General features: G+C 37.9%; 1 protein-coding gene across 12 annotated transcripts in view; it reads left to right on the forward strand.

Moving 5' to 3' along the window:
• The window catches only part of macf1a (microtubule actin crosslinking factor 1a), a 536531-nt gene that overhangs the window by 135779 nt on the left and 375142 nt on the right, over positions 1 to 25610 (forward strand). For all 12 annotated transcript variants that reach the window (XM_060847668.1, XM_060847672.1, XM_060847670.1 and 9 more), the window contains exon 2: positions 20961 to 21022. In XM_060847668.1, coding sequence (XP_060703651.1) covers positions 20961 to 21022 — 62 coding nt within the window. The remainder of the gene's footprint in view (positions 1 to 20960; positions 21023 to 25610) is intronic.

A 25610-nucleotide genomic window follows, 5' to 3' on the forward strand; every position in this document is an offset into this window, starting at 1 on the left:
CCCAACCCAATCTAGTCCCACCTGCCAGCACCCAGCCCATATCCCTCCAAACCCTTTCTATTCATATACCCATTCAAATGCTTTTTAAATGTTGCAATTGTACCAGCCTCCTCCACTTCCTCTGGCAGCTCATTCCATACACACACCACCCTCTGGGTGAAAACATTACTCCGGAGGTTTCTTTCATATCTTTCCCCTCTCACCCTAAACCTATGCCCTCTCGTTCTGGACTCACCCCAGCCCAGGGAAAAGACTTTTTGTCTATTTATCCTATCCATGCCCCTCATGATTTTGTAAACCTCTAGAAGGTCACCCTCAGCTTCTGATATTCCAGGGAAAACAGCCCCAGCCTGTTCAGTCTCTCCCGACAGCTCAAATCCTGGCAACATTAAAGAGGTATCTCCAATCCTAATTTCTGAAAGACTGTGACCATTAAGTGATAACCTGTGTTAACTACTGTTCAATAATAATAACAACAACAATGAAAGATGAAGTTAAGGAAGGAGTTTTTTAATGAGCTGAAGTTTATGTATCCAGAAAACAAATATGGAATTAAGGGCAGGTTAGCTGCAGAGGATCAGGATTAGCAAATGTTAGCAGAAACAGGTAGTCAATCCATGTTACAAGTTATAAATTTCTACTTTGTAAATAGAACCAGTCTATCTCGAGGTTGGAATACAGACAGACTCTAACGTCACTTTTCCTATGCGTTGTCTGAGCTGAGATGTCTTTTTGTTTAATTGAAACCTTAAATTATCGGGAAAATGTGACTTAAGTTCTGGGCTTTACATATTAATGAATTGAAACCTGCAACTTCCTCTGAAAAATGCAAGACTTAACAATCAAACTTATTCAATATATCGTCAGTTTCATGACACTATGATCTTGCTATAAACTGTCTTATGATCCTATGCCACTAGCTACCGGATGAAGGAGCAGTGCTCCGAAAGCTAGTACTTCCAAATAAAGCTATTGGACTATAAACCTGGTGTTGTGACTTTTAACAGAAAAATGGAAAAGAGAACCTTTTTTCTATGGATAACATGTGGCTTGTTCATTTCAGCTTTATTAAATAGGATACATGTGAGTGTGTTTATGTATTCGCATAATCTGCCTCCGCTTCAGGTGCATGGTTTGTTGTGGAGATTAGCCAATGGCTTCAGCCTCGCACGGACATGGAGATGACTGCTGTTCATGCAACACTGAATATTAGACATTTGGTCCAAAAATAGCAGTGAGGTAGGGGGGGGAAGAAAAACATTTGAAGGGTTGGTGGAGAGAGCTTTTGGCAACTGATCCTAGGCAAAGCTGAATGTCACCAAGAGGTGGTGTGTAGATGAGGAAGAGAAGAAATCTATGAAAAGATGCTTTGATCAGTCTGGAAGATGGTAGATTGAGGGTCATTGTTGAAATTGCTCTCGCTATGATTGGATATGGAGAACCTGAGTACTGCAGATGCTGGAGATCGGAGTCATGGCTGTGTTGTTGGAAAGGCACTGCAGGTTAGGCAGCATCAGAGGATGCTGCCTGATCTGTGCTTTTCCAGCAACACACTCGACTATGATCGGATATGACAACTCAAGTAAAGGTAATCCTCCTGAAGTAGTAATCTGAGGAATGGTGTTGGAGAATGATTGATTAATTTGACTCTGTCAGTGTTACAACAGGATGAAAAAAATACACCATATTTAGTCATTTCAGTATTATGTCAGAAGCCAATTGTAGAGATTGAAAAATGGATACTATAATGGAATAGATTTGCGAATCAGCTTGTGCTTTTTTTTTTCAGACGTTTTTAAAAAAAAATAAACTGGTTGACAAAAAAGAACATTTGGATTCTACCACCAATATTTTCAATATAGGCTGGGTGTATTGTGATGAGATCAGTGTCTTCCAAATTGATGAAATTTTGAGGTTGCAACTTCTCAGACAGCATTGGCTGCTGTGGAAATCTGGCTGAGTGATGACAGCTGAGAGGCTCCTTTTGAAGTTCCCTTTCTTGGTGGGTATGGCTTAAAGTTTTGATCTCTTGAGGTCTGATTGCTACTGCAAAAAAAAAGTATGTTTTTCAAAAAAAAACTTTCCTTCCACCAGACCTAGAAGTTTGGGGAGCATGGAGCTGGATATTATACAAGTCACGCGAGCAGTGAGATCCATTCTTGAGCAATGCTATCTCCTCAATCAGGAGAGGAATGCTTAATGAATTCAGAAAAAAAGTCTTAACCTTTTTTTGATTTGGACTGATTTAAGCCAATGGAGCAAATGTTATGTTGTTGAAGTTGCACTTTAAGAATATGCATTAGATTTGCATTATTACCAAGTATTGTTTGAATTGTTAGGGTCTATATTGTCAGATTTTTATTTGACCAGATTGTGATTTCTGTAAACGTTGGTCTAAAGGAATCTCTGATTTGTGACCACAGTGTTAGACACTTGTCGTGCTAATAACAAAATGTGTTGAGAAACTGTAGCAGTTTTATCTCGCTTAACCTGTGGTAAGATTACCAACACAGGAGAAAAGTAGACCACCAATAGTGATATGTATTTCCTCTGGGGAACTAAAATCACTCACTACCACAACCCTGTTGTTTTTACATCTTTCCATGATCTGTTTAATATCTGTTCCTCTATTGCCACTGGCTGTTAAGAGGCCTGCAGTAATAATCCCAACATAGTCATAGTCATGGCACTTTTTTCTTATTCCTGAGTTCTACTGATATTGCCTCGCTGGATGAGGCCTCTTTTTGTTACATCTGTGACATTCTCCTTAATTAGTAATGCAACTCCCCCCACCCCTTTTACATCCCTCTCTATCACCCCTGAAACATGTCAACCCAGCAGCAATGTTAAACATTTCAGTACTGCTTTTCTTTCAACCATGTTTCTCTAATGGCTATAGCGTCATAGTCTGTACTAATCATTTTTAAAAATGCAAACCACAAGATTATACTACATATTAGGACAGAGATGAGAAACTTCTTCACCCAGAGAGTGGTGGCTGTGTGGAATGCTCTGTCCCAGAGGGCAGTGGAGGCCCAGTCTCTGGATTCATTTAAGAAAGAGTTGGATAGAGTTCTCAGGATAGTGGAATTAAGGGTTATGGAGATAAGGCAGGAACAGGATACTGATTAAGGATGATCAGCCATGATCATATTGAATGGTGGTGCAGGCTTGAAGGGCAGAATGGCCTACTCCTGCACAGATTGTCTATTGTCTAATTTAGAAATAATTAACATATGAAACAAGATCTGTTAATGTTTAGAATATTTTACTTTTTATTTCTAATTTTGAGTTCCAGAGGATGAAGACGACTCTTAGATGAGCTTCAGATATCTATCATATTTGGGCACTTTGGTGTGAAAATGAAAAGATAACGAGCAGAAAATCATTCTTTTCATTTTAGCTATTTGCTGTCTGCTCCCACAGGATTATTCTTCTTTTCAAGAAATAAGTCACCTAATTGTGGTTACATTACATATAATACTAACTGCTTAGATAAGGAAAACAATAAATGTTTTGCAAATGCTTGCTATTTTGAAAAATAAAATTAACTTTTGTCTGCTATGTGTATTTTGAATTCTTTGCTATTGAAGCTACCCCAATTCCTCATTATACTCTTAAATCTTGACAATTCAAACTAAAATTCAAAACATTCGTCGGAAATTCCACTGAACCAGCCACATTGCACATTTTTGCTTACAGTATAAATTTTGGCCGACCAGCTTATTCTGCCAAATTCTAAATTAATCTAGTTCCATTTGCCAGCATTTGTCCTGTAGCCCTTGAAATGCTTCCTATTCATAAACTCTTGCAGATATTTTTTGAATGTTGTATTTGTATCACCCTCCATCACTTCCTCAGGCAGCTCATTCCATACGTGCACTACCCTCTACATGAAAAGGTTGCCCCTTGGGTACCTTTTTAAAATGTTCCCTCTCCCACCTTAAACCTATGCCCCCTCATTCTGGACTCTCCCAACCCAGGGAAAAGACCTTGTCTATTTACCCTATCCATGCCATTCGTGATTTTCTATACCTCTGAGGTCACCCCTCAGTGTCCGCTCCAAGGAAAACAGCCCCAGCTTATTCAGCCTCTCCCGATACTCAAATCTTTCAACCCTGACAACATCCTTGTCTGTCTTTTATTGACCCTTTCAAGTTTCATAACATCCTTCCTATAGGAAGGATGTTTAGAATTGCACACAGTATTCCAAAAGTGGCCTAACCAATGTCATGTACAGCTGCAGCATAACCTCCCAACTCCTATACTCAATGCTCCAGCCAATAAAGAAAAGCATACTAAACACCACCTTCACTATCCAATCTGAGACTCCACTTTCAAGGAGCTATGAAGTTGATCTCTTTGTGCAGCAATGCTCCCTAGGACCTTCCAGTTAAGTGTGTAAGTCCTGCCCTGATATGCCTTTCCAAAATGCAGCACCTTGCATTTATCTAAATTAAACTCCAATGGGCCAAGGAGCAGAAGCTGGCCTATCTGATCAAGATCCCATTGTATTCTGAGGTGACTTTGGCTGTCCACTACACCTCCAGTTTTGGTGTCATCTGCAAACTTAATTATACCTCCTATGTTCACATTGAAATCACTTTTATATAAATAAGAAAAGCAGTGGATCCAGCACCAATCCTTGTGGCGCACTGCAGTTCACAGGCCTCCAGTCTGAAAAACAACCATCCATCACTGCCCTCTGTCTTCTATCTTTGAGCTAGTTCTGTATCCAAATTGCTAGTTCTCCCTGTATTCCATGAGATCTAACCTTGCTAACCAGTCTCCCATGAGGAGCCTTGTTGAATGTCTTTACTGAAGTCCATATAGATCATGTTCACTGCTGTGCCATCATCAAACCTCTTGGTTACTAATTTTAAGAAAAACCTCACTAGAGTTAATGAGACATGATTTCTCATACATAAAGCCATGTTGACTATCCCTAATCGGTTCTTGCCTATCCAACTACATGTAAATCCTATCCCTCAGGATTTCCTCCAATAACTTACCCACCATTGATGTCAGGCTCACCGGTCTATTGTTCCCTGGTTTTTCTTTACTACCTTTCTTAAATAGTGGCACCATGTTAGCCAATCTGTCTTCCAGCACCTCACATGTAACTATCTGATCTCAATATCTAAGCAAGGGGTCTAGCAATTGCCTCCCTAGCTTCCCACAGAGGTCTAGGTGTACCTGATCAAGTCCTGGGGATTTATCTACCTTTTTTGAGTTTTAAGACATCCAGGGCACCACCTCTGTAATATGGACATTTTTAAGATGTCGCCATCGGTTTCCCCACATTTTGCATCTTCCATGTTCTTTGCCACAGTAAACACAGATGTAAAACACTTTATCTCCCTCATCTCCTGCAACTCCACATAAATGCCACCTTGCTGATCTTTCTGAAGAAGGGCTTAAGCCTGAAACGTCGATTCTCCTGCTCCTTGGATGCTGCGCTTTTCCAGCAACACATTTTTCAGTTCTGATCTCCAGCATCTGCAGTCCTCACTTTCTCCTAGGGGCCTTATTCGCTCCCTAGTTACCCTTTTGTCCTTTTAATTTGTTTACAAACTCCCTTTGGATTCTCCTTAACCTTATTTGCCAAAGCTACCCCATGTCCCCTTTTGACCTCCTGATTTCCCTCATAAGTATGTTTCTACTCCCTTGTACTCTTCTAAGGATTCACTCTACTTCTGGTGTCTATACTAGATATATACTTTTTTTTCTTAACCAAAATCTCCATTCTCTAGTCATCCAGCATTCCTACACCTACAGCATTGCCTAACAGAAACATACTGCCTCTAGATTCTCTCTCTCATTTTTGAAGGCTTTCCATTTTCCAGCCATTCCTTTTACCTGTGAACATCTGCCCCTATCAACTTTTGGAAGTTATTGCCTAATACAGTCAAAACTGGCCTTCCTCCAATTTCTAACTTCAACTTTTAGATCCTTTCTATCCTTTTACATCACTATTTTAAAACTAATAGAATTATGGTTGATGGCCCCAAAGTACTTGACCTGCCTTATTTCCTAAGAGTAGATCAAGTTTTGCACCTTCTCTAGTTTTATCCACATACTGAATCAGAAAATTTTCTTGTATACACTTAACAAATGCTTCTCCATAACAACCCTTGGCAATGATCTGCTCAAAGCAAATTAAAGCAGTTTGTTTTTTGCCAGCTTTTCACCATGGCTTCACCTAACTCCATCTGCTCCTCTCTACAGATCATTATTCCAACATGCTTTTCAGCTTCCACTCTCCAATAACTCATACTTTTTCCCAATTCTGGTGTGCTAACTTGCACACAATCCTGATCTGTCACCCCTGTCATTAGTTCACAGACCAATGATGTCTCAAATTCCAAAATGATTTTTCCTCTCCTGAACATTGCAACCTCTTTGAGCTCTAAATTTTTGAGAATTCTGTGCTCTGACAGTTCTGGAAGCTTGTATGTCCTGAGTTGCAGAAAGCCAAGCTTTTGCAGCTATGGCTTCAGCTGTCTCATCCCCAAGTTTGAAATTCTCTTGCTCAATCTTTCCAACTGTGTCCTCTTTTATGTGGTGCATTGTAAAGAGCAGAGGGCCCCAAAGCTGTTTTCTACTCAGTGAGAAACAACTGGTGACTGTTTAACCGGTGGATTGCCACACCTCCAGTGAGGGGCAAGGTTGAAAAGCTAGGGACCTTTTGTGGTGATCTCAATCAGTAAGGGAATTGAACCCATGCTGTTAGCATCACTCTCTATCACAAAGACGACCTCCAGCTGACTGAGCTACTGATCAGTCCCACCCCTTAAAGATACCTCTTCAATTCTGTTTTCAGTCATCCACGCTAACACTATTTCTTTGTGGCTTAGTGTGAAACTTTGTTTGATCATGGTCCTGTGAGGCACTTTGGGGCATCATACTGCATTAAAGCACTATAGAAATACAAGCTATTCTTCTGCAGAGGTCCTTAAGATTGTTCTGTGATGAACATCATATGAATGCATGTTGTGTTGATTATGTTTAAGTTTCTGCCAAAGGAAAGGATGTTAAGGGTAGTTAATTACAAAATGAACTCTGAGCGTAATGCAAAACAAACCACAAGTTCAGGAAATAAACTGTGTTAGATTACAAGTTTTTAAACCCTGCTCATTTGGTGGATCATCAACCTCCCAGTGAGGCTGGTTATAACCAAGTGGAAAATTTTGGATTATGACCTAATCATGACTGTCAGAAATCTTCTAAAGAAAAATGCGTCAGCTGCTGACTGCAGCAGCAAGTAAAGACAAAATGCTCCTAATCTCTGAAAACTTGTTAGGATGTAATGACAACACAAGTTAACTTAAAACCTAATTAACCTTTTTCAAGTTTTTATTTCTTCAAAAATAACTTTTTAAAAATACCGGATATCTGTGTGTACAGGAAACCTCTGTGGTTATTCACTTGAAGAGCTCACATATTTATCGTTTAAGTGGTACAGAAGCGCATCAACAGAAAGGAATTCATTGCAACAGTTCCTATTCCTACTCCAGAAAGCAGAGTTGGGGGAGAAATGCCTGTACCTAGCTCTTCCTTGCTAGGGCCTGTACTCTTCTTTGTTGGGCATTTTCTGAGCATTGCTAGTGTCTGGTACTTTCATAGTCAAAACACAGGCAGAGAAGGTGAGTATTCTTCACTTGGTCATGCATGATTCAGATGGAGCAGGAGATTAATCATACAAATAAACTTTTTTAAAAACTTTTTGCCTTCACAGTGTTATTGCACCCTTTTTGCCTGAAAGGAAGTTCCATTGCTTAATTGGAAATTACTAATCGTGAAATGAGATGGGGGAAAAAAAATCTTTTTCATTTGGAATAGGGTTGCAGTACTGCAACGTCAAAGTGTTTAATGTAACTGGCTTAAACTCATACTTTTTTGTTTTGCTGAACAACTTAGTGCTGTACTAATTCCCCAGTGAGTTTTACTTGATTTTAAAAATGGTCAGTTGGTATAACTTAGTCACCAAATTGTTTTGCTAAAATTATCAGCAGGAGGAATGAAATTTGAAAACACAGATCAATTGCTCCCCTTCATTTTTCAAGATAAGTCTTTTGTTTTCTTAAATGTTTTATAATGCACATAAAGTCAGTAGGAATGTAATCTAGTTGCTGATATTGCCAGTGCTGAAAACGATTATTTGTGACCCTTGAGAAAGAGCCTTTTACTTGTCCATTACTTTATTTCTTTCTTTTAAAAGCAGACTATGAGGATGATGTTGCTTAAAAGAATAGCTTATAGAAGTAATGAAGCTCAAGGATGGGAGAAAACTGAATTTTATGTGCACAGCTGAGCTTGAGGCATTCTGGGTGCTTATGGTGTCAGGTGACACACCCAAGTTAATAAATTGTGAAGCTAATATTGTTAGTTTGGCTATAACATGCATTTCTTCATCGCGAATTGGCTAAAACGTGATTGAAGAACTTAGACTATGATTCGTAGAGTGTGAACTTGCATTACCTGTATTGGTTATGAGGTAATTCTGATCCCATTGATTTTACATGGTGCTGCTATTATGCGATTTTCTTATAATGGGGGGTTCGCACAGAAACGGCACTATCACATTATATCAGAACAGATTGTACCCACATTAATATCATGAGGGTTTGCTGCTTCTGCAATTAATTAAATAAATAGACAAAAAGTCGATTTGTTCAAGATATTGATTTATTTGCAGTGATTTGATTTGAAAACCGGATTGCGAATCAACCTGTTTTACCCATCAATGTTATGGTGTTCGCACTGTTTTGCTAAACATTTGGTGATCGATGCACATTGCGAGCTAACTGCAAAGAATTATATTGACTTCTATTTCTATATGAATATTGCAAAATACTATGAATTCTAGAAGTCTGAAATTAAAACGCAAAATGCTGGAGAAACTCTGGTCTGGCGGCATCAAGGAAAGAGCAACCGTTAACATTTCAAGTTCAAAGACTCCACTTTGGAACTGATGGGATGTGGAGAATCGTGGTTTTTATGTTGTAGACAAAGAGAAAAAGGATTTCTGTTTTCCACTTTGATTAACGTGAATCTTTGAAGAAATCTATTGCTAAGCCAAATCCCTTTAATACTGCAGTACAAATCATTTTTGAGATGTTTGAATATTTGGAATTCTTCCATATTGCTGATGTATGGTATTTTTTTTAAAAAAACTAAAGTTATTCAAATCTCTTTGAACTGTTAGTGTTTCCGGTCAGAACGGAATGTCGCGTTTTGTTGAACAGAATAAAGATTCCCCCCTCATTCATTGCTGCTATTTGTTACCTCCTTGAAAACTCCTCATTTAAGTATGCATCCTCTATCACAGCATCTGTGGTGCGTTCTAGACTTTTTTCTTGAAAATTCTGTTGCCAGTGTAGCTTTACCGCTAGAGAGAAATCAAGTGGTGCAAGCTGGTCAATTTCTCAAATACTTGAATTAGCAGCACCCAGAGTGCACGGTTACCAGAGTTGAGCAAATTAAATGAGTATCTCAGGACCCAAAGTTTGATCTTCTGATTGATGTTAAGAAACCCTAGATGCAGCACACTCTTAAATCAATCTTAACTGAGTTTTATTAAGATGAGGATTTGTTTAACTTAGAAATTGGTTTTCAAAATAATTTAAGTTCATAAAATCAGAAGATTTGCTTTCATTCCATAGAAAACTCCCATTTTGAATCTTGGATATTGGTTCAATGAGTTAGGTTGCCTGATAATTGCAATATGTGACTAGTGACCCTTCAGTTACGATAATTCTGATCAACATTTTGTCTTTTTAGTTACTAAACTGAAGAGAAATGGAAAATTGAAATTTCAGTTGCTCTGTCCAAACATTCTTAAAAGGAAACAACTTGCAGTCATTGCAATCTACTTGCCCAAGCTAAATTAAAAATGAAATGACCTCTGTCATCTTTTGAATGTCAGTTTCTAGACCGATATAGATTTGAATGTTCCAATATTTTAAAAACTAAGTTCCCAGCATTTCTGTTAAGCAGATGGAAAGTGAGGTCAGGGGTTCAAAGTGTAATCCTTTGAAATTGTTTATCATAAAAGCTCTTCCAGGTTAATGTCCATAGTGCAGATTTCTGGATGTTGGAAACAAATTGATCAATTGTTAGAAGTCTAATTAACTTAGGGGTATAAATAGAAACAACTATAAAATAATATCAGGTAATTAAAACTTAATTGTGACTTGTATAAAAATCCAGTTTCCATCTGCTCACGTTGAAGTCATCCTTTTATTACCCTCAATTTCTCAAAAGTATCCATTAACAGTTTCTTCACTATCCATGGTACCTGTAATTGCACAAGACAAGTGGAAGTAGCTGTGTTTTTTCTGCACAATGGCCAATGACTGTGGTTGTAGGAAATTCCTCCATTTCCTACCTCTTTTTTTTTCCCCTGGAAAATAACTTGCCTTGGAAAAAAGACAACTTTATAACTTGTTCACTGTTGATAAATTTGATTTGAATTTCTGCTGAATAAGAACATGAATTCATAAAATCATGGAATCCCAACAGTGTGGAAGCAGGCCATTTGGCTCACTGAATTCACTCTGTTCCTCTGAAGAGCATTCCATACAGACCTGCCTCCCTGTCCTATCCCTGTAACCCTGCATTTTCTGTGGCCCATACACCTAGCCTGCACATTTCTGGACACTGGGCAATTTAGCATGGCCAATTCACCCAACCTGCACATCTTTGGACTGAGGGAGAAAACTGGAGCACTCAGAGAAAACCCGGGCAGAATGTGCAAACTTCTTGCAGAGGGTGAAACTGAACTCACATCCCTGGCACTGAGGTGGCAGCACTAACCACTGTGCTGCTGTGCTGAAATTGAAACCAGTGATTTTGCTTCGAATGTTAGCAGACAATGAAAGCAATGTGTAGTAGTTGAAGCCTAAATAATAGTTTTCAAAATTCATTCATTGGATCTGAGATTGCTTACCTGACAGCATTTATTACTTGTCTGTAGTTGCCCTAAGGGCAGTTAAGAATCAGCTTAACTGATGAAAATGATAGACCTGCTCTCTTTATTAGGGCAGCATATGTCTGGAGTCACATGTAGGCCAGACTGTTTAACAATAGTGGAGTTCCTTCTCTAAGGAACATTAGTTAAACCAGATAGGTTTTATGGCAGTTGAACATATTTAGGTGGTTTATATTAGGTTAGCTTTTTTAAAATTCCAGACTTGTGAATTCAAATTTCACCATTGCCATTGTGGAATTCAAACCTATGCTTGTAGAAAATTAGTCTAGGGTTCTGGATTACTTGATTGTGCAGTGACTTTACCACTGCATCACTACTACCTCTACTCTTGTTTGGCAAATAATACAATTTTAACCCTACATGTGCCAAATGTTCTAAGTACATTTTATTGTAAATTCCGTTTTCTACACCATTGCATTTCCTCTTGCTATGACAAAATAGAATTACTTTTGGGAAATTGGTTCAAATTAATTCAGTCAGAAATCTATTGCACTTCCTTGGGATGTTGGCATGAACACAATTGTTCTCGTGGTTCTGAAATAGGTATGATTTAAGCTATTACATTTTTAAGAGAAAGTTAGATAAAAACATAGGGAGGAAAAAGAAATAAAAGTCTACAATTAAGTCCAAAGGTTCACTGGGAACTGACAAGAAAATGGAACTTAGTTCATGGTTGAACAAAAATTTACCGCATTGAATTGCAATGCAGATTTGAAGGCAAAAAGCCTTCTAATTCTGTTTATTATGGTCTTTGGATTAGGTGAAATAGGCTGAATGAGAGGCTCACATGGGACATCAATGCTTGCACCGACCAGTTGGACGGGTAGCCTGTTTCCCAGCTGCAGCTCCATGCATTGTACACTTCCTCATGCTGTCCTAATATGGAGAACAGATCTATCATTTTCATTACATATTACAGACTTTGCAGGAAAAATTTAAAGAGAAGTGCACTGCAGCATACGTTTTAAAAAAATGATAGGCATGTAGTAGAAGGTTTGGCTTCAAGTTGCATTAATATCTTGCATAGCTGTTCCAAATTTTTGCTTGATTGAATTGGGTAAGAATGATATGAAGATGAAAGTAGATCTTGCTTTGATCTAACTTGGGATGAGATAGTGAGGCTAATATTTATAGTAGATTGTACACGGAAGATCATCCTGAATGAACAGCAGAATGTTCCCTCACCATAGCGAGACTGCAGAATTCTGAGATGCAATGTGATCTGGGCATTCCAGTGCATGAACCACAAAACATTAATGTGTGTACAGCAGATAGCTCAGATTAATGGAATGTTTTCCTCTAGTTATGAAAGGAATTGAACATAAAAGTAAGACTGTTATGCTTCAGTTAGGCACGGCAATGATATGACCATATCTCGCATATTGTGTTGAGTTTTGATCTCCTTACTTAAGGAAGTGGTTCAGAGGGGACTTACTAGTTTGATACCTGGAATATGCAGGTTGTCTTATGAGGAAAGGTTGGACAGACCGAGTTTGCTTTCATTGGAATTTAAGCGTGAGGAATGACTTGGATCGAAATAAGATTCTGAATGAATGGTCTGACAACCTGGGAAAAATGATTGCTTTTGTAGGTGAGTCCAGAGATGGGGAACACTATTTCCAAAATTAGGAGTCTCACGTTTAGGTCAAATTAGGTGAATTTTTTCTGAGGGTTGTGCAATTTTTGAACTCCCTGGGTCAGACGGTAGTGGAGGCAGCCTCATTAAATAAAAGCAAAATACTGTGGATGCTGAAATTCTGAAATAAGCCCCAACACTGGAGAAATTCTGGGTCTGGCAGCATCTGTAGAGAGAAACAGCTAGTTTCAAGTCCAGTATATTTCCCTTTAACTGGAGACTTTGAGGAAAGTCATAACAATCTCTAAACATTGCCACTCTTTTTCTCTCCGTAGCTGCTGCCACACCTGCTAAGTTCCTGCAGCATTCTGATATTGTTGTAGGCTCACTGAGTATATTTAAGGTGGCGGTAGAAAGATTTTGTAAGAACTGAAAACTGCTGGAGGAACCCAAGGTTTGGCAACATCTGTGGAAAGAAAGTAGCGATCACATTTTGAGTCCAGTGACTTTCCATGAGAACTGAAAGCAGCTTGCAAAAAGTGGTATTTGTGCTGAAGACCAAGGGAGGGTGTGGAGAGCAGATAGATGGAGCCCAGAGAGAGTGCAAAATGAAAGGGCTAGGCAGGCGAGGGAATTATAGATGGTAAGCCAGGGTAAAAGAACAGCTGAATAAGTGATACTGAAGGCTGAGAATAGGAGAGAACGGTTTGGCTGTGCTGAAACCAACCTATGTCATGACAGGGCCATGGTGTGGGGTTGATAAAGAAAAACATGGAAGAAATTGATCAGGCTCAAGTTATTGGGCTCTATGTTGACTCCTCAAGCCTACAGGGTTCTGAAGGGAAAGATGGGATGTTCTTCCAGCTTGTGCTGAGGCTCACTGGAACACTGTAGTTAGCCTGCGATAGAAATGTTGGCATAGGAACATGGTGTATTGATCTGATAAGCAACTGGAAGCTTGAGGGTCATCTTTACAGATATAACATTGGTGTTCTGCAAAGCAGTCACCCAGTCTAGATTTTGTGCTCCCAGGGTAGAAGAGACCACATTGTCATCAGCGACTACCATAGACTAGATTGAATGAAGTGCAGGTAAATTGCTGCCTCATCTAGAAGATATGTCTGGAGCCTTGGATAGTGAGGTGGGAGGAGGAAAACAGGCAAATGTTGCACCTTCCGTGATTGAAGTTTGTTTTTGTTTTCCACCAATCTGCTCATCCCTTCTCTTCTCCTACCCCAACCCTAATTTAACCATAAATAAAACATCTTCAGAACTGACGGTAGGTAGAAAGAGTCACCAGACTCCGAACATTTAACTCTGCATTCTGTCAGCAGATGCTGCCAAACCTATTGAACATACGCAGCAGTTTGTTTTTGTTCCAGATCTCTAGCATTCAGTATTTAAAATTTTTTAGTTGAAAACAGGTTGTTTGCCAATGGATGCACTTAGGGTGGAGTAAGTATAATTGGCTGAATGTCCAACGTTTCCTAATTTATATGTTCATATGGAGATGCAAAATGAGTATATTTGTTTGAGATAAAATCATGCTTGAGGGCATTTCCTAGCTATTCTGAAACTTTGCTAAAATTTAAATTGGAAAATTTTTAGTTTTTTTTAAACCAAATGAATAGAGTTTTTAGTGAAGCTTTTTGCAACACTAAAGGTAAGGGATAGGATGCAGCAGGGCAAAATCTCAAAGTGGAGTGTACGTTGGTTCTGTCCAAAAAACTAAGTGATTGCGTAAAAGATGCTCCATCACAGTGGACCAACAGCTTTTATTAGTTGCATTGTACTTCACTGCTTTGCAAGTGGGAATACAATTAAAGTTTCCAATTTGCTAAATATTGAAAACTGGCTGGGGAAGAGTGGTGGGAAAAATAGCTGATGCAAAAGAACAACACAGTGATTGGGCTAGATTGGGAAGTTTTTCTTGCAATGTCTAGATTTTACATAATACGAATAAGCAGGACACCACACAGGAGATGGGTTTGGAAGGTACCTGTGTGCTGAAACAATGAAGAACGCCATGTGAAATTACAAACCAATAGATAGAATGAGGACTTATTGGAAGGAGAGAGTGAACTAGAAATCAGTTGTTCATTAACTGAACTACTTTGTACACTTCTGGTTCGCATATTACAGTTGTATTCTGATCCTTGAGATTGCTGAGCTCCAAAACTGGGAATCTAAAGCCAAGCTAAATTATCATAAATGTTTTCTTTTCCAAACAGTAGAATGAGTATATGGAAATATTGGCGGTAGCTATCTTGGAAAATTCGAGAGTTGGTTAGGATTTTAGGCAGAAGTAGTGACTTGAAGACTGTTGGATACCAAGTATACGATCGGAGTTATTTCTTTTAAATTTTAAACTGAAGCAGATGGACCATGTAACTTTTTAGATCCTGCTCACCTCAGCGTTCAGAAGAGAAATTATAATGATTGCTATTTAAGAAAAAAGTTTCTTACTTGTTTATGTCCTTTGCTTTTAATGGGCAGACTGAATTGTAAAACTGGAATGATAGTTTACTGTCTTCACTGTCTTAACACCACTGAAGGAAGTAGCATCTGGTTTTGGGGGGAGGGGTAGAAGGTCATGAGAAGGATGGAGTGGTGTGGGCAGAGCAAGGGAGAAGTTGGTAGAAAATGTCCGCTGGTAATTTCTGTAGGCATAGTATCTGACACCATGAGGGCTCCTTCTTTTATTCAGTTAGATTCACTGCCTCTATTTCTGTGAATCATTTTCAGCTTTGAGGAAATGACGTTAGACTGCCATGTTTTAAGGAGGTTGATCTGACAGTTTATTTGAAGCAGTGCAGCACAGATATTGCAGCAGTAGCAGGTGAATACAGGCGAAAATTATAGCTGTACTAGATTTAAAGGCTCCCTGGCTAATACACAAGCTGCAAAAGATATTTATAGCTCCGAACAGTTTCTGCATGTTATCAACATGAAGCAAGAGAAAAAGGGAAATGATTTCAGTCTGCGTATGTTTTTGCCTTCTGTATGTCTGATTCAGTTCAGTAATATGGGTCACTGGAAAATTGATTGCTGGTGAAGAAAGAAGATGCATCAGTTCTTTTGAGTTTTTAATTTGACTGCAGTTTTTTTTTGGCAACTGGATGATTTGAAACAAGCCTGGCTGGACTTTGTAAGACAATACAACAGCTGTAGGAATGCACAGATACAAACAGCAGTTTATCTTTTTACTAAGAGACTTGCTTTATTTGCCTCTGTTGCTATAATTTCATTTTGTTTTAAATCAGTAGAATTGTTTTCTTGATTTTTTGGATTCAAAGTGTGCATGTCCCTAACAGATATGAATGGCAATGAGCCACACATGCACTCTTTGAGATGGTAGTTTGCAGACTGTTAAAGTATCAGAAGATTGGGAGAAATCCTAGCTTTTCAGGAAGTGGTTCACGACCTACTACTGTATATTACACTTGGCTCATTGCATCATAACAGCATTCTGTTGTGCTTCAAGGCCTCAAACTTTCAAGACGAGAACGAAGCATAATGTCAGCTACACGTGCTGGTAAAATATGGGGTCTCTACAGTAATGATAGGGAGCTAAATGCAAGCCTGGTTTCCTTGATGTGCTGCATGGGTCAGTATGATTTATTTGTTTAAATTCTATAGTCTGTAGTAATATTGTACATGAAACTGTTATTATATTTCAAGCAATAAAAGAAAACTATTGGTCTTTACCACTGCACAGTTTAAGTTGGAAACATTTTTATAATGGTAGCATTGTGTGCTGGTAACTTCTTTTTTCCTTTAATGTTCACCCCCCCCAACCACATGCCACATGTGAAATTCTAGTTGAGTGCTGTTGATCTATGAATCTAAAACCAGGACTGTAATGACTACTTCATCCCTTTTAATGTATTGAGAACTTTAAAGATTAAAGTTCATTAAAATGTACAAGATATGTTTGCCATTCTAGTGCTAATATTTTCTTTACCTGTTCTAATCGCTAAAACAAGTGGCCAGTCAAATGTCACATCACAAAGTAGTGTCAATTTTTTTCTTGTAAGTCCTAATAGTGTATTCACTCATGGAAATTGAATTTCATTTATTTCGTAGATGAGTGCTTGGAAAGTGCGTAGTAATAGCGAAGAGCAGATTTGTACCAGCAATTTCTCCATAATGGGCAGTGACTTTTTAAATCTGGTAACTGTAGCTGGTGATTGGGGTAAACCATTTCTTCTCACCTGGAGGAAATGTGAAAAATAAGACATTTTGTTGTTGTGTTGTTTTGAGCTACTTGACAGTTATATTTTTATAAATACCTGCCTACCTTTAAATAGAATGGGGCATCGAATAGAAACAAAGGAAAATATTTATTTTGTTAAAAGCTGGGTTGTTTTGATTAGTTATGTAAAAGAAAAAGCATGCTTCTACCTTTTTTGACATTGATTTTGGGATACAATTTTGTTCAAACAGACTTTATCATTCTTATAACACTTAATAGCAGTCACTCTCGTGGTTGACACCATGAGAAAATGTTGAATAACACATCACTGCAGAAATTGATGAATCGCTATAATCTGTGATATTTAAAATGATGGTTTGTCAATTTGTCTTGTTGTTTATTTAGTTACAACTAAAACATACAAAATAAGGCCAGGCTGTGAACTGAATTTTGTTTCAGGTTTCACCAGTATTTCTGGATAGTGGGAGCATGCAACAGAATGGTATTAGATTTAATATGTAAAAATCAGATTGCAGTAGCTGTGAAATATATACTAGCACATATTAAGTACACCATTCCATAGGCTTTCTAAACAAGCTCCTGAGTTTGATGATGGCTGAAAGCATGGCTGAAAATGTGCAGTATTGAACTACACTCTTGGCTATTACATGTTACTAATTTTGACCAATTGTGCCATTCTTGATTTTCGTGATATCACTGTCTGCTTCAGCCTCTGCTTTAGAAGCATCAGCATAAGGCCTAAGCTTGCACACTAGAGTCGTCTTTTTAGATGAAATGTTGAACCGAAGCCTGTTTGCTGTCCCATGCAGGTGAACAAGATCACATGATATTATTCTGAAGAAGAATAAGGGAACTCTCCACAACGTTCTGGCCATTATTAATTCCTCCTCATCACATTTGGTCATTATCACATTACTGTTTGTGGACCCTTGCGCATATGCAATTGTTGCCATATTTCCTACAACAATCTGTGAATGCACTTCATAGGTTGTTAATTGTTTCTGGACAGGCCAAGGTTGTGAATGCCCCTTTTATAAAGGCAAGCTTATGCTTTTCTTTACAAGAAATACTTACCGTAATCACTCCTGAAAGATTAAGAATTTTAAAAATATTTTCAAGGACACTCAGTGGAATATACAGTTTTTATGGTAAAATTATAAGTATTGTAGATTGAAGAAAACTTCAGACCAAACTTTTTTTTGCTCCGTTTTGTTTTCTAACCTGCATGTGAAATGCTGACAAGTGGTCAGCATGCCAGCCTGATCCTTGGCTTCTGCAATGCCTCTGTGTTTGCCCTTTTGCATGGCCTTTTCTCTAAAGATGTAGGTCTATTCCCCACTGAGAATTCTCCTTTAATTATACAATTGAAGTCCGCAATCTCTTGTTGCTTTGGTGCTCCAGTGAACCAAATGAATTTTAACTTAGTGCACTAAACTTATCTTAAACTTCACAGATTAAGATGGTGTTTCTTCAGTTTTGTAACATTTTCCTGAGTCATTGACTTAAGGACATTGATTAACTTAGTTATTGGTTTTCTGTTATCTCAGCATGACTTGTGCATTGATATACGTGGAGATTTATAAAGATTGGCCTCTTCAAATATCCTTAAATCCTTCAATTTGTAAATATGACATTCAAGAATCTAAATAAATTGACACCACTTCTAGTTTGGAAGCTTGCAACATGTGGACTTCTCTTCAGGTGTAGTACAACTTGGGTCCAGTTCAAAACCGTATTTTGAAAATGTCCAGATGGTCTATTGTGTCTCCTGGGAATTTGTACAAATTTGCTTTTAAGTATTAGCACAACCATTTCCTTTAGTACTAAAATGAATTCCAGTCTGCTGAATAGTTGCTCTGGGCTTTCGTTGAAATAGGTGTGCATTGCTTTTCTCATTTCAACTTTCTATATGAAGAAGAAAAGCATTTCTCTTGGCAAAACAACTTAGAACTGCATGTTACAGTACAAAGTCTAAGACTAATTATAAAAGATTAATAATATCTGACTATATTACAGAAATTCCTTCCTTACATCACTAAATCCATTTACCTCCCTCCTATTCAAACTTTGTTTGAATCTGTTTTGTTGTGAAGGAATGTTTACTTGGAATTTTCATGAGATAACTTTGTGTTCTAAATGTTTTCTACAAAAAACAGTTCTGTTGTATGCTTTTGAGGTTTAAATCATATTATTCAATTAATAATCCATATCAATCTTGATTACAGTCAATTTTTATCTCCAGAATAAAGCAAAAGTACAAGGTTCCATCTTTTAATCCAACAAAAGGACTTGTTGGGCCAAAGGGCCTGTTTCCACACCTAAGTAATCTAATCTAATCTCTTTAAAAAAAAACTTTTTTCTGTAAAATCAAAAATGTTACTTGGAGTTTGGGTTAATTGACCAGTGTCGTGCTGGTGCCACCTCTTTAGTGAGCAGATGTTGAGATACAAATTTTCATTGCCCAAATGTAATGAACAAATCAGCTTTCCAATTTGGAGCATTTGAACATGCCTGTGGCCTGGAACAATTAATGTTCAAGCTGTGCTATTAATTTGCATTCTTGGTATTTTAACTTGAAGACATTTTGATTTAATCATATTAGCATTTTAAAAATTGTTATTAATTTTCTTGATTAAAACATGTTAAATAATGATTCCTAGTTTTATTTGGTTTGAAGATCAAAATTGGATCGATCTTAATTGGATCGATCATAAAGTTATCAGTTACAATCTGTATAGCTGATGTGAAGTCTTGTAAGACTAATGATATGAAGTGCAGGTGAGGTTACAGTTCTGGGTTAGGGCTTTGGAAGATTACCATGTAAAGTGCAAAGTGCAATCTTCTGGCAAGCACCCAAGAGTTACTAGGCCATGGGGATCAGATGCAAAATAATTGCTTGGCCTTTGATCTATCAAAAGCAAGTTGGATCTAATGGTCTGTTCATTTTTCTCAAAATTCTCGTGCTGAGAACTGTGTTTGCTTCAACATGCAAAATATTATACTACTAGCTTTTGGGAAAAAATTAGAATTAGTGTTGTCCACATCTAATGATTACAGGGTATGGTCTACACTAACTCCTACATATATACTGGACTACATATGAAACGATTGTTGTGAAAGAGGATTTTACATGGACGTCCCTCTTAATAAAGCCTGTTGTGTTGCTGGAGTGTGAGGCAAGTTAGACAAGGATGTATTAACCTAGGTTATGTCTAGTTGTGAATTACGTGCTTGTAAGCAAGAATAACAAGTGGATTGTTAGATTTTTGCTAACTTTGGAATGTACTGATTGAAGATAATCACAATTGAAGAGAAAGTCCTAAGCAGACATGATTATTTTCCAAATATAGTTTATGCTTATGAGCTATATAAATGGCAAAAGACCTACAATTAATTTCTGGTTCTTTAAAAACAACTTGTAGCAAGTTGGATGTGTGATATGTTTTTGTTTTCCAATTATTTTGCTTATGTTTTCAATTAATATTTTTAAGTGTAACCTTTTGTGGTAGCAATAGAAATTGCACGTAAGTCCGATCTAACCCAGGTAGATGCCAGGTAAAACAACTTTTATGCTGCATTAATATTGTATCTTACCTAACTGTAGAACTCAACTGCATTGGTAAGTGATCTTGCTATTGCCTGCACTAGCTATCTCTCTTCTAGGTAAAATTCTCAATTTAATGCCAAAGCATTTTTGCTTAAGAAAATAAGTTACTAAATTAATCTTGGAATAGGAATGAACATTTATTGAAGATCTGAATTTTTCTCTCCCAATTCTTTTGTGGGTTTAACATGAAAAGTGTTCTTATTTAATGTGGTACATTTACATCTGTGTAGCTATATGAAAAGACATAGGCTGCACTGAAGAATGTTTGTTTTGGTACCCTATTTTAGAAAGGTATTTCATACTTTTTTTGAAAATAATATTTTGTAGTTGAGACACTGTTGTTTTCCACAAAATAAATGTGAAATAGAAATAGATAGTGACCACGGTTAATTGAGCAGTATTCATATTTTAACTTGAAGCCTTCAGTGCTTCATTGTTTAAGTTAATTTGATTGTAACTATTATGGAGAAGATATTGTAGAGGAAGTAAAGGATCTGTTGCTTATGCTTTTTCAATAGTGCAATTTAAATCACTTGAGGGTAAAGTAATGTTTTTTTGTTTTATACAGATGAGCGTGACAGAGTGCAGAAAAAGACGTTCACAAAATGGATCAATAAACATCTCATAAAGGTAAAATTATTTAATAGCAACATTTTGGGAGAGTTCTGATATGCTTTAGACCTATTTTCAATCTAGCAGCAATAAGTAACATTTACAATTACACAAACATTTTGTTTACCTTTTCCTGTGCTAAAATTTCATCTTGCTAATGATTATATGTTGCCACCATTCTCCATAAATCCATTTCACCTCCAGTATTCCTTGTAATAAGTGTAATGTGAAACTTTATAGGGGACTTGCATTAGAAAGATTTACATTCATCAGGTGTGTTACTGTGACAACTTTGCTCCATTTCAGACATTTTGTTGCTGATGCCAATAAGGCAGTTCACTTTATTCACAACGTCCGTATTCATCAGTGAAATGGCAAAGTAGTTAATCAGTTGTTTATTGATTGAGAAGGCAAAACATTTTTGGTCAGACATGGGAGTCACATTTGCTGATTGAAAGAGGTTGCAAAAATGTACTCCGTCTGATCATATAATGTGAGAGTCTTTTACCTGGGGTTTTCAGGGTCTGCAAGGTAATTGGACTCTGTTATATTGCTGTTCATCATCAGACCTAGATTTTTGTGTTTTTGAACATTTTAAAAAATCAAATGCACATTTCAATGACCATTAAAATATTGGAATGCATTTTGTGATGTAAGGAGTGTATGACTTCAATATATTTTCGCATTATTTAATGTCATCGGTGAGGAAATGGAATATTGGGAATCCCATTGGATTAGTAATCCAGAGCCCCAGGTAAATGTTTTAGGAATTGAACCTATGCTCCCATCATAACAGATGGTGAAGTTTGATTTAAGAATCTGGAATTTTAAAAAAAAGGTAGCCTTTGGCAATCATGTGACCACTGTCAATTGTTGCAAAAATCCATCTGGCTCACAAATATCTTTTTGAGGGAAAGACATCAGTCCTTTCCTTGTGTGGCATGCAGGTGACTCCAGACCCACTTGTGTGTTGACCCTTACCCCTCTATTGGCAATGAGAGATTTGCAAAAAATGCTGGCCTAACCAGTGGTGACACCCACAACCTATGAATGAATATTTTAAAAACATTGACTTTGGATTTTGAACTAGTACTAGAGAGATTCCTGAAGAAGGGCTTATGCCTGAAACATCGATTCTCCTTCTCCTTTGCTGCCTGACCTGCTGCACTTTTCCAGCAACACATTTTTAAGCTAGAGAGTTTGGTCTCTTTCTTTGACAGATATTAATAATTGACTTGTAATTTAGTTTTAAAAAAAAACGGATTGAGAGAGAGAATTCATGGAGCCTAATGGGAATTGGTTTGTATTTGGGAGAGTTCCCTACCAAACAAAATAAACAGTGGTGCATCAGGCTTGCAGATAGATTCTGGGATTGCAGGATGTAAATAGCTTGGAAAAAATGCTTTTCTGTTTGGCAGTTTTACAGAAGTCGTTGGTGAAGCTGGATGTGCAGAACAGTTGCTCCTGAGAAATCGAGGTCATTTAGAACTCTTCAGGAGGAGACCTCCATGTAAAGTTCATTTAAAGTTCCAGAACAAAAATGTTTGATTAAAATCCAAAGGGGTCATTAGAAGTTGTGAATGTCTGAGCTTAGTTGTACGAAGACTATAGAAAGAGGCCATCGGATTCTCGCGATGGGGCGTTTAAAGCCACAGCAATGTAGATATGAAATAAGGACTTCACTGTGGTATGTGTAAAGGAGTGTCCTTGAGTTTAATTATATTTCACTGTGTTTTCGCATTTTAAATGTGTTGTGTGTAAATATTGTTTGTTTTTTTCTATTTTCATTTCACTTGCAAAACATGTCCTATTATCAAAATCAAAGCTGCAGTATTGTTTATATTTTAGTAAAAGACCACCTTGTTACAACCAAAAGAAAAAATAAAATATGATCCATCAAGCCAGATTTCATCACCTGGGAACATGACAATTTTTTTGAGTTAAGCAGTCTAAGCACTTTTTTTTAGAAAAAGAAAGTGAATTTAGACCAATATCTGCCATTCTTTTTGACTACAACTTCAAAATGTTCACAATCAAAATTTTTGGACAAACCTGGGGTAACATTATATTACTTTGTTTCTATACTTTTTCAAAACTGTTTCTTCATGCCCAGCCAGTGAAATGCTTAAGCAATTGCCTATGTTACACAAAGTACCAACTTGGAGACATAAGTATCTTTGTAGGGACATTTGGAACTGGAGCTGGCATAGGTCATTCAGTCTATCGATTTTGCTCCGCCATTCTGATCTTCAATACCATTTTCCCACAGCATGCGCATGTTCCCAAGATATTAACCGTATCAAATGGAGAGAATCTTTCTGGATGGGTACATGAAGAGGAAGGGTTTAGAGGGATATGGGCCAAATGCTGGCGAACACGACTAGGCCAGATTGGGATATCTGGTCAGCGTGGGCATGTTGCCCTGAAGAATGTTTCTGTGCTGCATGATTCTGTGACTCTCTAAAGCTGTACCTAAAATGATTTTTAACCCCAAAATAACATTGTAATTATTTTGCAGGACTGTCTCCAGGTGTTGATTACTAAGCTCACATCCCTACCTGTCTTTTCCTTGTATTCCTTAAGTAAAATCCTTTAATGGTATCTGCTGCTAGGTCATACCTACAGACTCTCTAGACTGAACTTTAAACCCTCCAAAGTGAACTGGGTGGTTTCAGTCAAGATGGGATGTAAAGACAAACCTCCCATCTGAACACAATTTGCCCACTTTTTGCTTTCTAATAGTAGTGGACTGGGGGTTAGTAGCTCACCTTTCCTGAGAAGGGAGGTTGGCTTCATATTTAGCCCATGTTGCATGTCAACACCTGACAGTTGAGCTCTCCCAGACCACAGGATAGCTGCTGGCTGAAGGGAGGCACCTATAAGTCTGTGGAAATGTGCAGTGTCCTTTTGTAAAGACCTTTTTAGGAGGTGAGGCCGCGGGAAGCTAGATGTTGATGAGGTAGCATCGGGGATGTATGAATTTGGCTGGCAACAAGTAGCTGGTTTGTGGAGTAGTGACCATTTGATAACAAAAGCTGTCTGCCTGCTAATAACTTTGGCTTCTGGGTTCATAAACAAGTTATAGTAGTAAACAATATGGTCAGAAGCCTTCGGCACTCTGGAAGGGGAAATAGTGTATCCTTTTGTCGTAGAAAATATCTGAAGCCTGAGGAAAGCAAGCTTATTTTCCCTCACCTGTTGCTGTAAACTCTGCTTTTAACCAATAAGTTAGAGGCTCTATAATTTGTGAACTAGTTGTTCTGTACCTCCTGCAAGAAAATGAAAAAATCCTGAATGAGAGGGATTGAAGCACAGCAAGTCTTGGCAAGCACAAGGATCATCTTGGTGAACCCTGTGGGCATGGGCCATTATCCTTTCACCCACAGTGTCTTTTTTTTATTGTTGTCTGTCAGTCTGTGTGTTCATGGTGTGTCTTTTGGGGGATTTTTATAAGGGGATTAGAGTTTTAAGAAGTAGAATTATAAGCCAACAATTGATGATTGTTTACCTGTGGTGAGAATTTCTAATAAATAGTTAATCTTCAATACAGAACCCTGATCCATGTCCTGAGTTAGCCAGAGTATAAGCAGCATCAAGTGCAGCGAAATCGATGTTTCGGGCAAAAGCCCTGCCCGAACCGTCGATTTTGCTGCACTTTTGGATGCTGCTTGAACTGCTGTGCTCTTCCAGCACCACTAATCCAGAATCTGGTTTCCAGCATCTGCAGTCATTGTTTTTACCAGGGTATAAGCAGCCAGGTAAATAGGGAAATTTTTTTTGTGCTTCGATAAAACCATTAACTTGTGCATCAACTCTGGAAATAATGAGGCTGGATTTCCAGCATGCTACCCCAGTGAGACGTAACACCTTATAGTTCTGCCAATTGGAGTGGCTGTGCTTCCATGCTCTCGCTCTGTCTTCATCCAAAGATTATCCTGTGGCTTGAAAATAAAACTGAACTCTCCCTTTAATGCACCCACTAGCAGCTGTAAGACTTTCTTCCATTGTAGCTTGTTCCATAGTGTTGTTCCCCTGATTAGAAGCCAAACCTAAGTCTGCAATGGTTTTTAAAAAAAAAGTGCTTTCCGGGCTTGTTTCTGAACAAGTGCTGATCGTTACAGCATGTCCCTGGACCCCAAATAGCACTAAAACATGTCACCAAGCTCTAAATAGCTTTACAAACTATCTTGCCCGAAGATATTCTGTGGCCGCAGACATTTCCATAGGATATGAAACTACTGTATTATTTTAGGAAGGGGTATGAATTGTCACTCTGCATTGCTTGATAAACGTTTGTTCACTTAACCACAGGAATTGAATATCCTGTACCTTTCCAGCCTTTCTTTTTAATCTTTTTGCTGTCACTATCTTTTAGCTCACACGACAATATAATTTGCAATTGCAGACTGCCCTACTTATCCTCTCAAAAACAGCAAATTCTCTTACCATTCACTTGCCCTGGCTATATTACCGAATGGAAACTGGATCCGATCATGTTTTAGGATTTTCTTTATCATTTCTTATTTCCTTTTATGGAAAGTATGAGCTGTCATGAAACAGTGAGTTTTCATTAGTTTGTTAGAATACATGTTCAACATGTGCAGTT

This window comes from Hemiscyllium ocellatum, chromosome 30, assembly GCF_020745735.1.
Source record: "Hemiscyllium ocellatum isolate sHemOce1 chromosome 30, sHemOce1.pat.X.cur, whole genome shotgun sequence".
Lineage (NCBI taxonomy): Eukaryota > Metazoa > Chordata > Chondrichthyes > Orectolobiformes > Hemiscylliidae > Hemiscyllium > Hemiscyllium ocellatum.